The sequence below is a fragment of the Phoca vitulina genome, unplaced genomic scaffold (assembly GCF_004348235.1).
Source record: "Phoca vitulina isolate PV1807 unplaced genomic scaffold, GSC_HSeal_1.0 scaffold28, whole genome shotgun sequence".
Taxonomy (NCBI): Eukaryota; Metazoa; Chordata; class Mammalia; order Carnivora; family Phocidae; genus Phoca; species Phoca vitulina.
Window position 1 is genome coordinate 13,269,193 of NW_022589731.1, and position 14,473 is coordinate 13,283,665.

General features: G+C 38.3%; 1 protein-coding gene across 3 annotated transcripts in view; it reads left to right on the top strand.

Annotated features, from left to right (window-relative positions):
* The first annotated feature begins 256 nt into the window (after positions 1-256).
* Positions 257-14,473, top strand: part of CCDC172 (coiled-coil domain containing 172) — a 57,122-nt gene continuing 42,905 nt past the window's right edge. For all 3 annotated transcript variants that reach the window (XM_032423435.1, XM_032423436.1, XM_032423437.1), the window contains exons 1-3: positions 257-329; positions 763-906; positions 1,076-1,161. In XM_032423435.1, the coding sequence (XP_032279326.1) occupies positions 828-906; positions 1,076-1,161 (165 nt within the window). In that variant the 5' untranslated portion in view covers positions 257-329; positions 763-827. The remainder of the gene's footprint in view (positions 330-762; positions 907-1,075; positions 1,162-14,473) is intronic.

The following is a 14,473-nucleotide window of genomic DNA, read 5'->3' on the forward strand; positions in this document are numbered from 1 at the left end:
CTGATTACAAAAGAATGATTAAGACGGAATGTCAGACGTTGCACATTTATAGCATTCTCTGCCACAGTCAAAGGATAAGACGTTGCAGTTTATATTTAGAATCATGAGCACTTAGTTCTTTATAATGCTGGGTGTTTGCGCCTCGGAGAAAGATCACCACAAGTCCAAGTAAAGCCTTAAGCCCTTTGGGGCCATGTGGCCAAAGCAAAGCGCCTGAACGCAGACTGGGCCCAACGGGCCGCCGTAGTTCAGTCCCCACCCAGCGAGGCCGAGCAGACACACCTGCCACAGCCCGCAGGAGGGTCTCCCGCCCGCGGTATTGTTAGCAAGTACGCGTTTTGCTGTGGGGCAGAGCATTATGAGGACCTCTCCCTAAAAATAGAGGAGGTGGAGAGGAAAAGGCCAGCCACACACTGGGGTGCTGCCCAGGCCGGCGCCGACGCCACGGCTCGCGGCCTCCATTTTTATTTGCCCCCAGCACAGAAGGGAACCCCGAGAGGGCCTGGGTCCTCGAATGAGGGGAGCTGCGTTCAGCCAGGGAACGAAAGCAGAGTTTCTGTCCCGGGCAGAGAGAGGGTGCGAGGGGGGATAAACGGTTGTCTGGTTGTCTGTTGCTAGTGAACCGGGGAAACCAAGGCCGGGAGCCGGGCTGGCGCCCCGCTTCGCGCGTCCTGAGCGGAGGCCCATCCCGGGGAGAGCCCCGCGCGGAGGCCCATCCGGGGAGAGCCCTGCGCGGTCCTCCGTCCTCCCTGTGCTTTCCAGGGGCCTCGGACTCTGCCAGCAGATCCTGAAGGGCGTCAACCGATCCGCGGGAGCCCGGGCCTGAGATGAGTTTAGAGTCCTTGTTTCAGCACATCATCTTCTCGGAGCATCAGGCCGAGGAGAGTCGCCGCGTGATCCGAGAAGGTCGGTGCTTCTGTCGCCCTCTGCGGCCTCGGTCTCCTCGAGCGGGGGCTTAGAGCGAAGGCAGCAGCCAAGGCGTGGTCAGAGCAGGGAGGGGGCTCCGCTGTCCACGTGCACAGACATGGGGACTTCAGAAAGTTAGAGATGTTGAGGGATTTCATTTGTATTCCAGTAAGGTCGGAGATAAACAGATGTCGTGAAGATATGAAGAAAGCAACCGAGGAGCTGAACGAAGAGAAAAACAAGTTGGAATCTAAGGTAGCTTGACGTGCAGAGCATGCGCATTCTCACTTGAAAAAAATCTATTTGAACTTGGCTTTTTGAAGATATTTTACTATTTAACCAGTTGTCCTTCAAGTAGGAGGCACACTCCTGGGCGGGTTAGTGCAGTGCCATATTGCTGGGTAATATTTCAAACTCCAAATCCAAGGACACTCATTCTAATAGGCACTTGTCCTAAAGAAACCAGTTTAAGTAATAATGAATGGATTGTCCATGTTGCGGGATGGTTAACTTTTTAAAAGAGCCCGATGTCACTGGAAAAAATAATTGTTCAATAAGTAGTTGGTGCAGGCTCTACGTTTTGAATAGTAAATAATTCAAGAAGTGTGCTGCGTGATGTAACAATTGGAATATAACTTTCCAACGAGTCTCTGCCTTTTGTTTTTTTTTTTTTCAATTCTCTACCACATTTTGGACATTTGTTTCATCCCGAAGTAGAATTTTTTCACTAGCATCTTTCTTTTCTGCATCATTTGAAAAGTTATGTTATTTTAAGTAGAAGCAAGGAAATCCGATGGCTTCTTGAAGGAGGATTTTGAAGGGTGGGTAGAATTCTGGAAAGGCAGAAATAAGTAATAGGAGAAAAGTTATTTGGGGCAGAGAGAGGATATGAACAAAAGGGAAATATGCCCAAGGCATATTGGGAGAGAAATCTAGTCAGAGCAGAGCCGATTTCTGGGAATAGGAGGAAACCATTCCAGGCTTTTGATCAGGGAGTGGTGTGATAAAAGTGGTTTTAGGAAGATTTCTCTGAGCCCTGGGAGGAAGGGAGCTAAGAACATCATCCAAGTATGCCCTAATGAAGGCCTTGCCTAGGGGGCAAGGGGGGACGACAGTCATTCAAAAGTATTTGTTCAACACCTAGAGATAAACTAAGCAAGCTGTGTGCAATGGGAAATCTGTTTGAGGATGTCTGCTTAAAAAAATGTCTATTTTGGGGTGCCTGGGTGGCTCAGTTGTTAAGCGTCTGCCTTCGGCTCAGGTCATGATCCCAGGACCCTGGGATCGAGCCCCACATCGGGCTCCCTGCTCCGCGGGAGGCCTGCTTCTCCCTCTCCCACTCCCCCTGCTTGTGTTCCCTCTCTCGCTGTGGCTCTCTCTGTCAAATAAATAAATAAAATCTTTAAAAAAAAAAAGTCTATTTTAACTTTCTAGTGTGAGGAATTTCTAGTTTTCTTTGTGAACAAAAGTAGTCATAGATCCCTTCTCTACTTGGTGAGTTTCTGCTCTTCTTTCAAGTCTTACCCAAATGTCACCTGTGAAGCCCACCGTCGGACAGCTTGGAGAATTTTTTTTATTATAGTTCAGGGCACCATGTTACAATTAAACAAGAGTACTTACTTGCATTTGTGTTTGTATCCCTCACTGTTTTGGGGGCAACACATCTGGAATTTTTTTCTTAACCATCTTTTGTTTCCACAGCTTGTAGCCAGCGCCTAGCACCTAGTTTACTTTGGTGTTTGAATGAATTAAAGAGTACTAATAGTAAGATAATAGGGAGAGTGCTGTCTTTTAAGATAGAATTTTGGACTGTTACTCAATGAGACCCTAGGTCCTGTTTTGCTTGTGAGTAGCAGATAAAGTAGCTGCTAACACTATAAACCGATGGGAAGGGCAGAGCATTAAGAACGTCATGATGTAGCTTTCTTTTTCTTTAAAAAGAATTGAGATACTTTAAGGATTGGTAACTGGAAGCTAATAGAAGTAATAGGCAAAACATACAATTAGGTAATGCTTAGCTGACACTCACTGAGCACTTACTGTATGCCGGGCACTATTCTAAATGCTTCACCCATATTAAGTCCTTTAACCCTGCCAGGAATCCTGTGATGAGGCACCATTATTAATCTCCTTTTATGGGTGAGGAAACACAGAGGTTAAATGACTTGCCCATGATATATAATTAAAAACAATTAGACTACCATAATGAAAGTAACAATTGAGTAATGACAACATATTTTATTAAAACAGATTTCTTGAGCTCATCTTAGATTTTTTTCTTCACGAAATCCACATATAATAATGTATCTGAAGCTTTTGCAGTTAGTTTAGGGCAGTTTTTAAAAGGTCACTTATGTAAGTTTTTATACAAAATGTATTTTTCCCGGATTGGTGAAGATATTGACCTGACAGATAACAAATGTTAAAAAAAAATTTGCTCTTTATATGTCTTCTTTGAAAAAAAATAGGTTTACTCTTTGTACTATTTTCTTTTTTAGCAGCCTGTTTTGTTGAAAATGGAAATGTAATTTGTTGCTAAATACACATACATAAAAAATGTTGACTCAAATATTTATACTTGAGAAAAGACAGAGCAAGTCCTTAACATTGTTTAGAAACATCTGCTGAAATTACTAATTAATATAGGCTCTTAAATATGCGTTGTTTTTTGATCAGCTCATATACATGGTATCTTACTAATAAAATTAACATATGAGGTTCACAGTTCATACAATACTAATTTGTAATTGAAATAATTTGATTTATAATATGGTCAAAATGGTGTGTATGTGTATGGATAAAGATTTTTAAAGTGGGACCACAATTATAATGTAAATGACTAATGGGAACAACTGAAGAAGTAATCATAAATTGATTTCTTGTATCTTTTATTCTCAGAGTTAATTATATGTCTGCCAATAACAATGAAAATATATTTACTTGAATATTTGACTTGGCATTTATTGACCAATTTATCAAGTGGAAGCAGCATTGGGAGAAACTAGAACATAATTTGAATAGGCCAGTGCTTGAGCTATTTGTACAGTGATACATTCAGACAATATTTGGGGCATTTACTTTGGAAGTTGCTTGTGTTCAAAAAATGTATTTAGGAAGTACAGTACTCATTTTTTTCTGTTCTGTAAAACCCAGGTAGCATGTAATTAGAACTTGAATGATAGCATTTGCCTTTCAGGGCTCGATGAGTCCTTTAAAATACGTGGTTGCAAAAGTCTCAGATTATATAGTATGAGTACTTTGTGCATTGGAGAGCTACAGTATGGCTGGTTAGGTTTGGTAATATGAAAACAGAAAGACAAGAACATGCCCTGGATTTGCATTAATGCTTACCCAAATACCCAAAGCTTCTGATAGTCAAGGAAAGGCTTTATAGTATTGATGACAGAGCAAATCCAAAATTAAGAACTCACAGAACATTTGTAGTTTCTTCTAAGCATCTAAAAGTTTTTATTTTAAAAATAGTATATAGTTAAAATTTGGGCATTTAATCTGTAAAAACATATTATATAAAACCTAACATAATACCATACTGTCTCAAAAGAAAGTAAATGGAAGAAAGCTATTTTGTTTAATTTTTCTTCTCCCAATTTTACCTTATTATGTAAACATTATAACAATAATAAAATAATATGGCATGAATTTTTTTAAAAAAATTCATTATATTGAAATAAACAAGTAACTTAAGGTGGCTTCTTTTACTTCAAAATGTGCACATTCCTTTTTTTTTTTTTTTTTTTTTAGTTGATAAAAACCCTCCCAGTTAGGGACCCTCCTAGTTAGGAACCCTCCCAGACCAGCAGACAAAGTCGTATCTGTTCGTACTCTATTACCTAATTAGGGAAAGAACAAAATCACAAATTATTATCATATATAATATTGAAATGGAGTTTTGTTATGGAGATTTTTCTTTTTGTAAAAGTTGCATCAAGAAAAATTTATATCCATCTTTAATTTTATTAATTAAAAGTTACTTAAAAACAAATAAAAGGACATTATTTCTTCGCTCAAACATTGTTTAAATAGCAGTACATGTGAATTATTTAATCCCAATTTTAGAAAATAACATGGAAATTCTGTTTATCACAATTTTACACATTCCTATATATAGGTTCATTAATTGTGACCAGGACACTTTTGGGGGTAGTTACACTTAGTTGTTTGCACTGTCTCTGACTTTTTTACATGAAAGTCTTTTAAGCAAAATCCCTCCTGTCCTAAACATGTACAGCTGATTTTTAAAAAATTGTAGTGTAGAATTTTGGTATATTGTCTCTTACATTCACTTTGATCATATGTACAGTTCCATAGCCAATCATATTATTGAGTCTGGAGTCCATTCTACAGAGGACTTTTTATTTATTTATTTATTTATTTATTTATTTATTTATTTATAAGATTTTATTTATTTATTTGACAGAGAGAGACACAGCGAGAGAGGGAACACAAGCAGGGGGAGCGGGAGAGGGAGAAGCAGGCTTCCTGCTGAGCAAGGAGCCCCATATGGGGCTTGATCCCAGGACCCTGGGATCATGACCTGAGCCAAAGGCAGACGCCTAACAACAGAGCCACCCAGGCGCCCCAGAGGACTTTTCTTTTATACTCAAAGTACTTGCTAGAGGTTTGGTGGATGTTTTCTTCACTCCCCAATGCTACTTCCAGAACATTTTTCTCCCTCCTTATGGTAGCTCATGCTATGTTCTACCATCATTTACCCATTTCTCTTTTCTGTTATCCTACTAATTCACTGGGTACTCTCCCTTGCTCTTAGAATTGGTACCTGGTCCCAGGTCCCACTCTTCTCTTATTTCATCTGGATCTTGAGTCCATTTCTGTCTTTCTCCATTATTACTTGCCTATGTATTCATTTCCCTCTTTATTCTTAGATTTCACCGTTGGTCATTCCACTCTTCCTCCTGACTCCTCTCTCCTTTTTTTTCACTTCCCTGGCAAGACTCCAACTCCAAGTGAACCAATTACCTGCTACTATGTCAGCACTCAGGCAGTTCCAGGGGAGATTGGATCCAGTATTCACTAACGTGAGCCTCAGCTTCAACTGAGACTTCTACATTGCCTGGAAATACTACTACATTCCTTACTCTCTGTAATGACTATTTCAACCTTCACTCTTCTACATTTTATCCTCTCTTCTGAACTACTTAACTCTCAGGAGGTAATTTTGCCTTTTGTTTCAGAGAAAATAGAAAACATCCACCAGGAAATTTTTTATTTTCCCACCTGCCGATCTTCAAACCTGCCTGTGTGAAGACCCATCTCCCCTTTCTTCCTGTTTTCTTGAATGAGATGTCCTTCCTCCTGAAAAAGGATACTTCTAGCTATGCTTCAAATCCCATCATCTCCTGTATCATCATTATCATTATCATCATCATTGTTATGCATATTAGTGGGAAGGGGCCTATAGAGAGAGGTTGAAGACAAAGACTAGAGAGAAAATATAATCAAGAGTTAAAACTCCCTGAGGAGGTGGAAGGAGGATGGGTGGGATCCAGAGCCTAAGGTAAGAACTAGCCTTCGACAAGAGGAGAGATACCTCTTCTGTTGTAAAAACTGAAAGTAAGGGGCACCTGGGTGGCTGAGTCAGTTAAGCGTCTGCCTTTGGCTCAGGTCATGATCCCAGTGTCCTGGGATCCAGCCCTGCATTGGGCTCCCTGCTCAGCGGGGAGTCTGCTTGTCCCTCTCCTTCTGCCCCTCCCCCTGCTTATGCTCTCTCCCTTGATCTCCCAAATAAATAAATAAAATCTTAAAAAAAAACCAAAACCCTAAAAGTAATAGTATTGACCAAATCATTACTATATATCAGGCCTTATGCTAAGCATTTTACAAACCTTAGCTCAATTAACTCTCACAAGAACCCTGTGAGATTGGTAGAATTATTCCATTATTCATTTGAGAAAATTGAGACTCAGAGAAATTAAGTACCTTGCACGAGGTCACATTAAGTGGCAAGTAATAGATGGAAGATTTGAACGTATATGGGGTTAACTAGAGAGCCTCACTCTTTTTTTTTTTTTTTTAAGATTTTATTTATTTGAGAGAGAGAGAACACGAGCAGGGGGAGGGACAGAGGGAGAAGCAGACTCCCTACTGAGCAGAGAGCCTGATGCCAGGCTGGATCCCAGGACCCTGAGATCATGACCTGAGCTGACGGCAGACACTTAACCGACTCAGCCACCCAGGCACCCCCAAGAGCCCTCACTCTTAACTGCTGTAGTAGAGTGTAAAGAACAGAATAAGGAAAGGATGAGGATATAGGAAAGTTTGGAGACAGTGACAGGAAACGAAAGGCATGGTTCACTAAAAGCCACCTAGCTTTGTTAGTTCAACAATTTTGATGAGTATGTGTCTTAGGTGTTTAATGAAATTATTAATAAGAATGTTTTATTTCTTTGTTCCTCCGCTTTTACAGTTGGGTGGCCTTATGCGAGCAAGGTAACACCGTGAGTTTGCAGAAGCTTCCCTGTAATCATAGGGGCTACTCATTGGTACAGATCTATTTTAGTCAGGTAGCAGGTTAGCCGCTGAGGGTTGAGACCAGTCAGAAGTACCACCCTTTCCTTAAAAGGTTCTATCAGTTTAGGGTGCTTTTGGTTGCAAATAATAGAAATTCAGTTCAAAATGACTTAAACATATTGAGAAACAATTGACTTATATATTTGAAAACCCAACCTTTGATTCAACAGTTATATCAGTTGGAATTGCATCAGGTTGCTTATAACAAAAATGTAACCATAGTGGCTTTACCAAATAAGGGGTTATTTTTTTCTATGTAACAGAAAGTATGGAGGTAGGAAATCCACAGCCATTTATTAAAATTGCTCAAAGAAATCGTGAAAGACCCCAGTACATTCTTTCTATTCCACTATCCTTAGCTTGTGGCTTTCATCCTTATAGTCACAGTACTGCTCCATCCGCAGGCATCATATTTGAGTTCCAGCTGGAAGAAGAGGAGAGCATAAAAATCAAAAGACTTCTCATGTGGCTTTATCATTGTTTTGGTGGAAGGGAAGTCCTCTCTAAGGACTTAGTGCTGCATCTTAAGGATTAGAATTTTTCACATGGTCAACCTTGGAAAATGGAGCCTGGGAATGTAAATACTTTTTAGCTGGATGCATTACTGCTCTGAATAAAATTGGGATTTTATTAATAAAGAAGAATGGCCGAATGCTGGTTGTCCTTTTGTTCCCCTAAAAGTAAGTAATAACTCCCCTAAAAGTAAGTAACAACAACTGCTTTCTCCTTCTAAATCAGGGAGAGAGAGAGAAGGAAGTTTGTAGAAGCTTTTTCTGAAAAGCAAGGAAATTATCCTCATCGGATACCTTCTTCCATCTCATATCCACAAATTGTAACATGTGACTATCCCTGAACCAGTAACTGTGGTCAAAGGTAGTAAATTCGTCCAAATTCGGTGAGCTGTCTAGGGATGGTACAAGTTTCCAAAAACTAATAGTTAACCAAAGAAAGGAGGAATACATGTTTGAGAGGCAACCACAGTGTCTACAACAAGTATTTTAGTGGTTAAAGCCAGAATGACCATGTAGAGAGTCCCTGTCATTGGTTGAAGTATGTAAGGTTAATTATGTTTATCATTTAATCTTAGTATGATTTATCATATATGAAAGAATATAATGCAAGGTTTTCCCTTGTAAGTTACCCCTCAGTCAAGCAAGAGTTGTTTTATGTTAGAGTCCTTAAGAAGCCTTTATGTTATTACATGCACTTAAAATTCCTTTATTTTGAACAAGAGCTCGATGATAGTTGGAGATGCTTGAAGGAATCACCAGATTGAATTGATTTTTAAAAAGTAGGCAAAGACATTTAACAGATTGCTAAATCTGGGAGTATGACCTCAGAATTCTAAGTGCTAAATGTCATTGTGAAAAAACCACTTAATAATAACCCCCCCAAAAAATCCACAAATCTCTAAAACATAGTATTGTGATAAAAAAGTAACCTATAGAAGGTACATAAGTATATACCATTTAAAAACACACAAAACATCTATGAGGGATTATAAGTATATAGTGAACTATAATGACATGCATGGAATGGTAAGTAGCAACATCAAGTAGTGATTATCTCTGATGGGGGGTGGACGATAAATGTAATCAGGGAAGGGTATACAGGTCACTTGAGCTGTACACATAATGTTTAATTTCTTAAGCTGGGGGTGGGGACATAGCTGTTATGTGACTTTTAAAAATAAAGATACATTTTGAAAGTTACAAAGCAGTGTTTTTTAGTCTATTCAAAAAGTTACACAGCCATCACTAATTACAGAACATCTTCATCGCCCCAAAAAGAAACCCTATGCCCATAGCAGTTCCCCTCCACCCCCCTCAAACTCCACCAGCCCAAAGTCACCACTAATCTACTTCTGTCTCCAGACATTGCATTTAAGTGGAATTTTATGATAGATGGCCTTTTCTGACTGGCTTCTTTCACTGAGCATGTTTTCAAGGTTCATCCATATTGTAGCATGTATCACTACTTCATTCCTTTCTATGGCTGAATAATATTCCATTGTACGGATATACCTAATTTGTTTATCCATTCAACAGTTAATAGACATTGGGTTGTTTCCACATTTTAGCTATTATGAATAATGTCACTATGAATATTTGTCTACAAGTTTTTGTATGAACATACATTTTCAATTCTCCTGGGTATTCCATCCAGGAGTGGAATTTCTGGGGCATATGGTATGGATAGGTTTAACTTTTTGAGGAAATTCCAGACTGTTTGCAGAGTAGCTGCACCATCTTACTTGTCACCAGCAGTATCCCAGGGCTCCAATTTCTCTATAGCCTCACCAACACTAGTTATTTTCTGTTTTTTTTTATTTGTTTTGTTTTTGTGTTATAGCCATCTTAGTGGATGTGAGACAGTATTTGGTTTATACTTTGGTTTTGGTTTATATTTCAAGTTCCTTAGTGACATTAATGCTGAACATCTTTTCAGGTGCTTATTGGCCATTTGGCACATCTATTCTTAAGATGAGCTGCTGGATTAATGGTCGTGTCCATGGTTCCACTTCTTTTATTGGGGGGCACTGGTCTCTGAGAAGTAGTGATCTCTCTTCATATTGAGAGAACTGAAATGATTACATTTCTAAATGAAGTGAAAAATATTACATATAGCATCTATTGAACTCCTTTTTCTCAACTTTGTTTTCATGATCTTAAGAAAATCCAAAGAATATTTCATGGTAATAGCAGTTTAGAGCAAACCCTATAACAGTATGCCAGATAGCCTTTCTATTTGCAAGTCCTTATAAATCACAAAAGTTGCACACTTTCTGGCTTGGGTCCACAAAGTGGAAAATCTACCGCACTGTTTCTAATTGTATAAAATCTACACCAGTGTGCCTATTTCTTCTCTTCTCTTTTTTTTTTCTCTTTTCTCTTTCCTTTCCTACCCTCTTCTTTTTTTCTCTTTTCTCTTTCCTTTTCTTTCCTACTCTCTTTCCTACTCTAAGTAAATTGTTTAGCCTGAAATGTTAGAAATGTTCTCAACAGAAAAAAAAAAAAAAAAGCTTCCTTTCCAGGAATGGAGAGAAGGGTTCTCTAATTAAAGAACAGTAAGTTTGTGGCTCAGTGTGCAGAAAGCATGAGATTACATTTAGTTTGCTAACCTCCTAAGACTATACAGCACAAAAGATTGCCCTTTCAGAAGTTTGCCTTTTTGCCTTTTGTGATTTCTTAGAAAGTCAATTAGCTGTGTTCCTCATTTCTAAATATCTCCAATCACACATTGAATAATTATTCATTCAACAAACATTCATTAAGCAACTTCTACATTGCACTGTGAATAAGTGGAAATAAATTACATAATGACTTTCTACCTTAATTTGAGAATTGGCATCAAACAGCTTCAAGTGTACTCAAAATTCTTGATGTTCTCCTTTCTAAAAAAAGTTTGTAATAACTTTTGATGTTTTCTCTGTGGTTCTATAAAGAAAAACTTTTCATATTTGTCACGAGTAATTAAAGCATAAAAATAGATGAGGGCACCAGATGTCCTTAGAGTACAGCACTGGGCATTTTCGTGGGGGTGGTCTATTTTTCTCAGGGTGTTTGCCTTTGCAGTGGGTTCTGTTGTTCTTGAATATGCGAACTATTCTTTGACTTTGGGGCTTTTGCACTTGCTGTCTCCTCTGCCTGAAATGCTTCTTCCCTCAGCTAGGGGTGTTTTGTGCACACTCATTTCTTTTAGGTCTCTTTCAGCAGGGTGGCCAGCCATTCCACTGGAATGTGAGCCTTTACGTCAAGACATGCAAATCTTGGTGGTTGGTTACCTGAGGTTGCAGTTGCCACTTGAGAGCTATGGTTTTTAAAGAGTGATCTGCACCCATAGGCATCCCCAAGACTCTTTCAGGAGGTCTGTGAACTATTTTCTTAATGATGCAAAGGCATTATTCGCTATTTTCACTGTGCTTGCATGCACATTGATGTAAGTAAAGGCAATGAAGAGTAAAACTTTTGGTGCCTTCGCACAAATCAAGGCAGTAGCATCCAACTGTACTAGTAGTCATTGCATTCTTCACTGCCATAAACCCACAGTAAAAAACAAAACCCACCAGTTTCACTATATGCCTTGGTTGTTTTGAAGTTGACCATTGTGTGTATGAGTTTTTAATACTGCATGTGATGAAATGGGAAGTTCACATAAAGTACTTCTGTGTTCCAGAATACAATGATTGTCTCAAGGGAGAGTACTTATGTGATTGAGTTACAAAATGAACTGACTTTTTTTTTTCTAGAACACCATTTTTACTTGAACAACTGACAGGCTGTAGTTATTTAAACTTGAATACTTGGCAAAATTTTCTCAAAAATGAAGTGACCCTGACATTTAAAGGCAAACAACTGATAGTAGTAGTAATATTTTGACAATGATAAGATTCAACCTTTCAAACAAAAGTTAGAATTTTGGAAGACTCATATCTGTCACTATAAACTTGACAGTATTTTTCCCAATACTTAAAGATTTTTCTGATGAATTTGTTGATGACATTAATGAATGTTATTTTTTAGTATCATATTGTGAAATGTATTAACGTTTGGAGGATCTGAATAGTTCAGTGAAGCGATAGTTCCCGAATGACCAGCACATAATGTTACGAAACCATGCATGGATAAAAGATCCTCTGAAAGCACCATAGACCAATAGGTTTTATTGTAATAGAAGGTGAAAAGTTCACTGAAATAGTTTCAGATTCCACATTGCAACTAACCTTTAAGGAACTGTCATTGGTTTAGTTTGGGTGCAGTATCAAGCATACCCACAATCATTTGAAAAGGGTATTAAAATATATTGTGTGAGGCCAGATTTTCTGCCTATACTTCAAACAAAAAACGTATTGAAAAAGATTGAGTAAAGAAGCAGATGTGAGAATCCAGTTGTCTTCTATTAAGCCAGACATTAAAAATGTTTGCAAAAAAATGTAAATGCAACTCTTCTTACTATTTTTTGTGGGGGGGGAATACTATTTTTTCATAAATATATATTTTTAAACATGCAATGAATTTACTGTTATTCTTAATGAATTAAATGTTTCTTAAAATTTCTGTTTTAATATATTTGATACAGAAAATATTGATAGGTCTAGCTTACAAAAACAATCAAACAAAAATGTCTTCAATAATTTTTTAAGACTGTGAAGTCCTAAAGATGGAAAAGTCATGAGACCAAAAAGTTTAGTAATGGCTACTGGAGAGGATCCTCCCTGACCTCCAGTATATAAAAAAGTATCACTCCATCCCATTTCTCTCTATTCACGATCCTTTATTTTGTAACACTACTGCCTCTTGAGATCTGTTTATTACTTGTCTCCCCCCAATGGAATGTAAGCTCCACAAGAAATACAAATTTATCTAGTTTGTTCACTACTGTTATTCCCAGTATCTAGAACAGTGCTTGAATTGTAGTGGGTGTTAAATAAATATTATTGAGTGAATAAATTAAAACATTTCTCATAGGATTCTGTTTTCTGTTCTCTTCTGTGAATTCTGCTTGTTTCATCTGATGGCTTTCTTATGTAATGGTGTATTTTCTTATGAGCTTTAAATTTTTCTATTGTGAACTTACCTTTAGCGGGGCTTATGTTTCCTTGGGGTACCACATATTCCCTTAATAAAAAAGACGTCCCTATGGAGCAGTTTCACCGCTGCTGCCAGGGCCTTAATTTCACTTGTTCAGAACCAGTTTTTATGTTAATTTCTGAGCTTAGGATTTCTGCAGAACATGAGTGAGAGATACAGAAATCTCATATCCATGAACCGTTCAAGCTTGGGGTTGGAGCTTCTTGGGGATGACTCCTTCCACTCACGGCGCAATGGTGGCAGCTCATTTATATGCTGCTTCTCTAAACCAATGAATGGAGTTTTGTTATTCCTCTTGCACAGCTGGCACAGACACTTCTCAATTCCTGACTTTATCCAGTGAGCCCAGTTCCAGCACCCTCTGGTCTTGACTTTTGGTCTGATGTGGGTTTAAAACCCTAGCCCCTAACACCTGTACCCAATCTCAAGGATATCCCTTGGGCTTAAAATCTAGCACACCATTTTTACCCCGAGTCACCTCTCTGTTTTTGGCATGACAATTTCCCATTCTTACTTTCAGGTTGGCTATGTAAATGATACCTTATTTTAAAGGTAGTTCTATTTTATATAGCATTTCTCTGTATTTGAGTAGAAAGTGGGTCCTTCCCACATTTGTTTAGACTGCCATATTAAACAGAATTCTTAACTTTTAATTCTTTAACTTTAAAATTTTTTAATGCTTCAACTTCCTCATTCTTGGGTTCTTATTTCTTTTTTATCTTTTGGTCAATCTGTATAATTGTTCAAGTAAATTTTCAGGGAAAATATGTGCATGATGGATTTTCTAAGCCATTAAGATCTTAAATTTCTTTCTATTGTTTTCACACTTGAATGAAAATTTGTCTGTATACAGAATTCTTGGCTCACACCTGTTTTTAGAAAATTATGTAGATCTAACACTACTGATTTTTTAAAAGTTTTTATTTAAATTCCAGTTAGTTAAAATATAGTGTACTATTAGTTTCAGGTGTACAGTTTAGTGATTCAGTACTTACATACAGCACCCAGTGATTGTCACAGTAAGTGGCACTACTGATTTTTGAAATTTATTAATGCAGAAGAGAAATATTGAAATCAGCCTGGTTTTTATTTTTTTATTTTTCTTTTTAAAGATTTTATTTATTTATTTGAGATAGAGCACGCACATGTGCGCACAAGCGGGGGTGGGGGAGAGGTGGGAGAGGCAGATGGAGAGGGAGAAGCAGACTCCCCAACTGAACAGGGAGCCCGATGTGGGGCTTGATCCCAGGACCCTGGGATCATGACCGGAGCCAAAGGCAGACGCTTAACTGACTGAGCCACCCAGGTGCCCCTCAGCCTGCTTTTTAAAAATCCTTTTTAGGTAGCCTGTTTTCATTTTTCTTCCCTGGTTGGTTGTGCAGATTTCTTCATTCTTATAATTCTAAATCTGTTCACAGATGTACCTA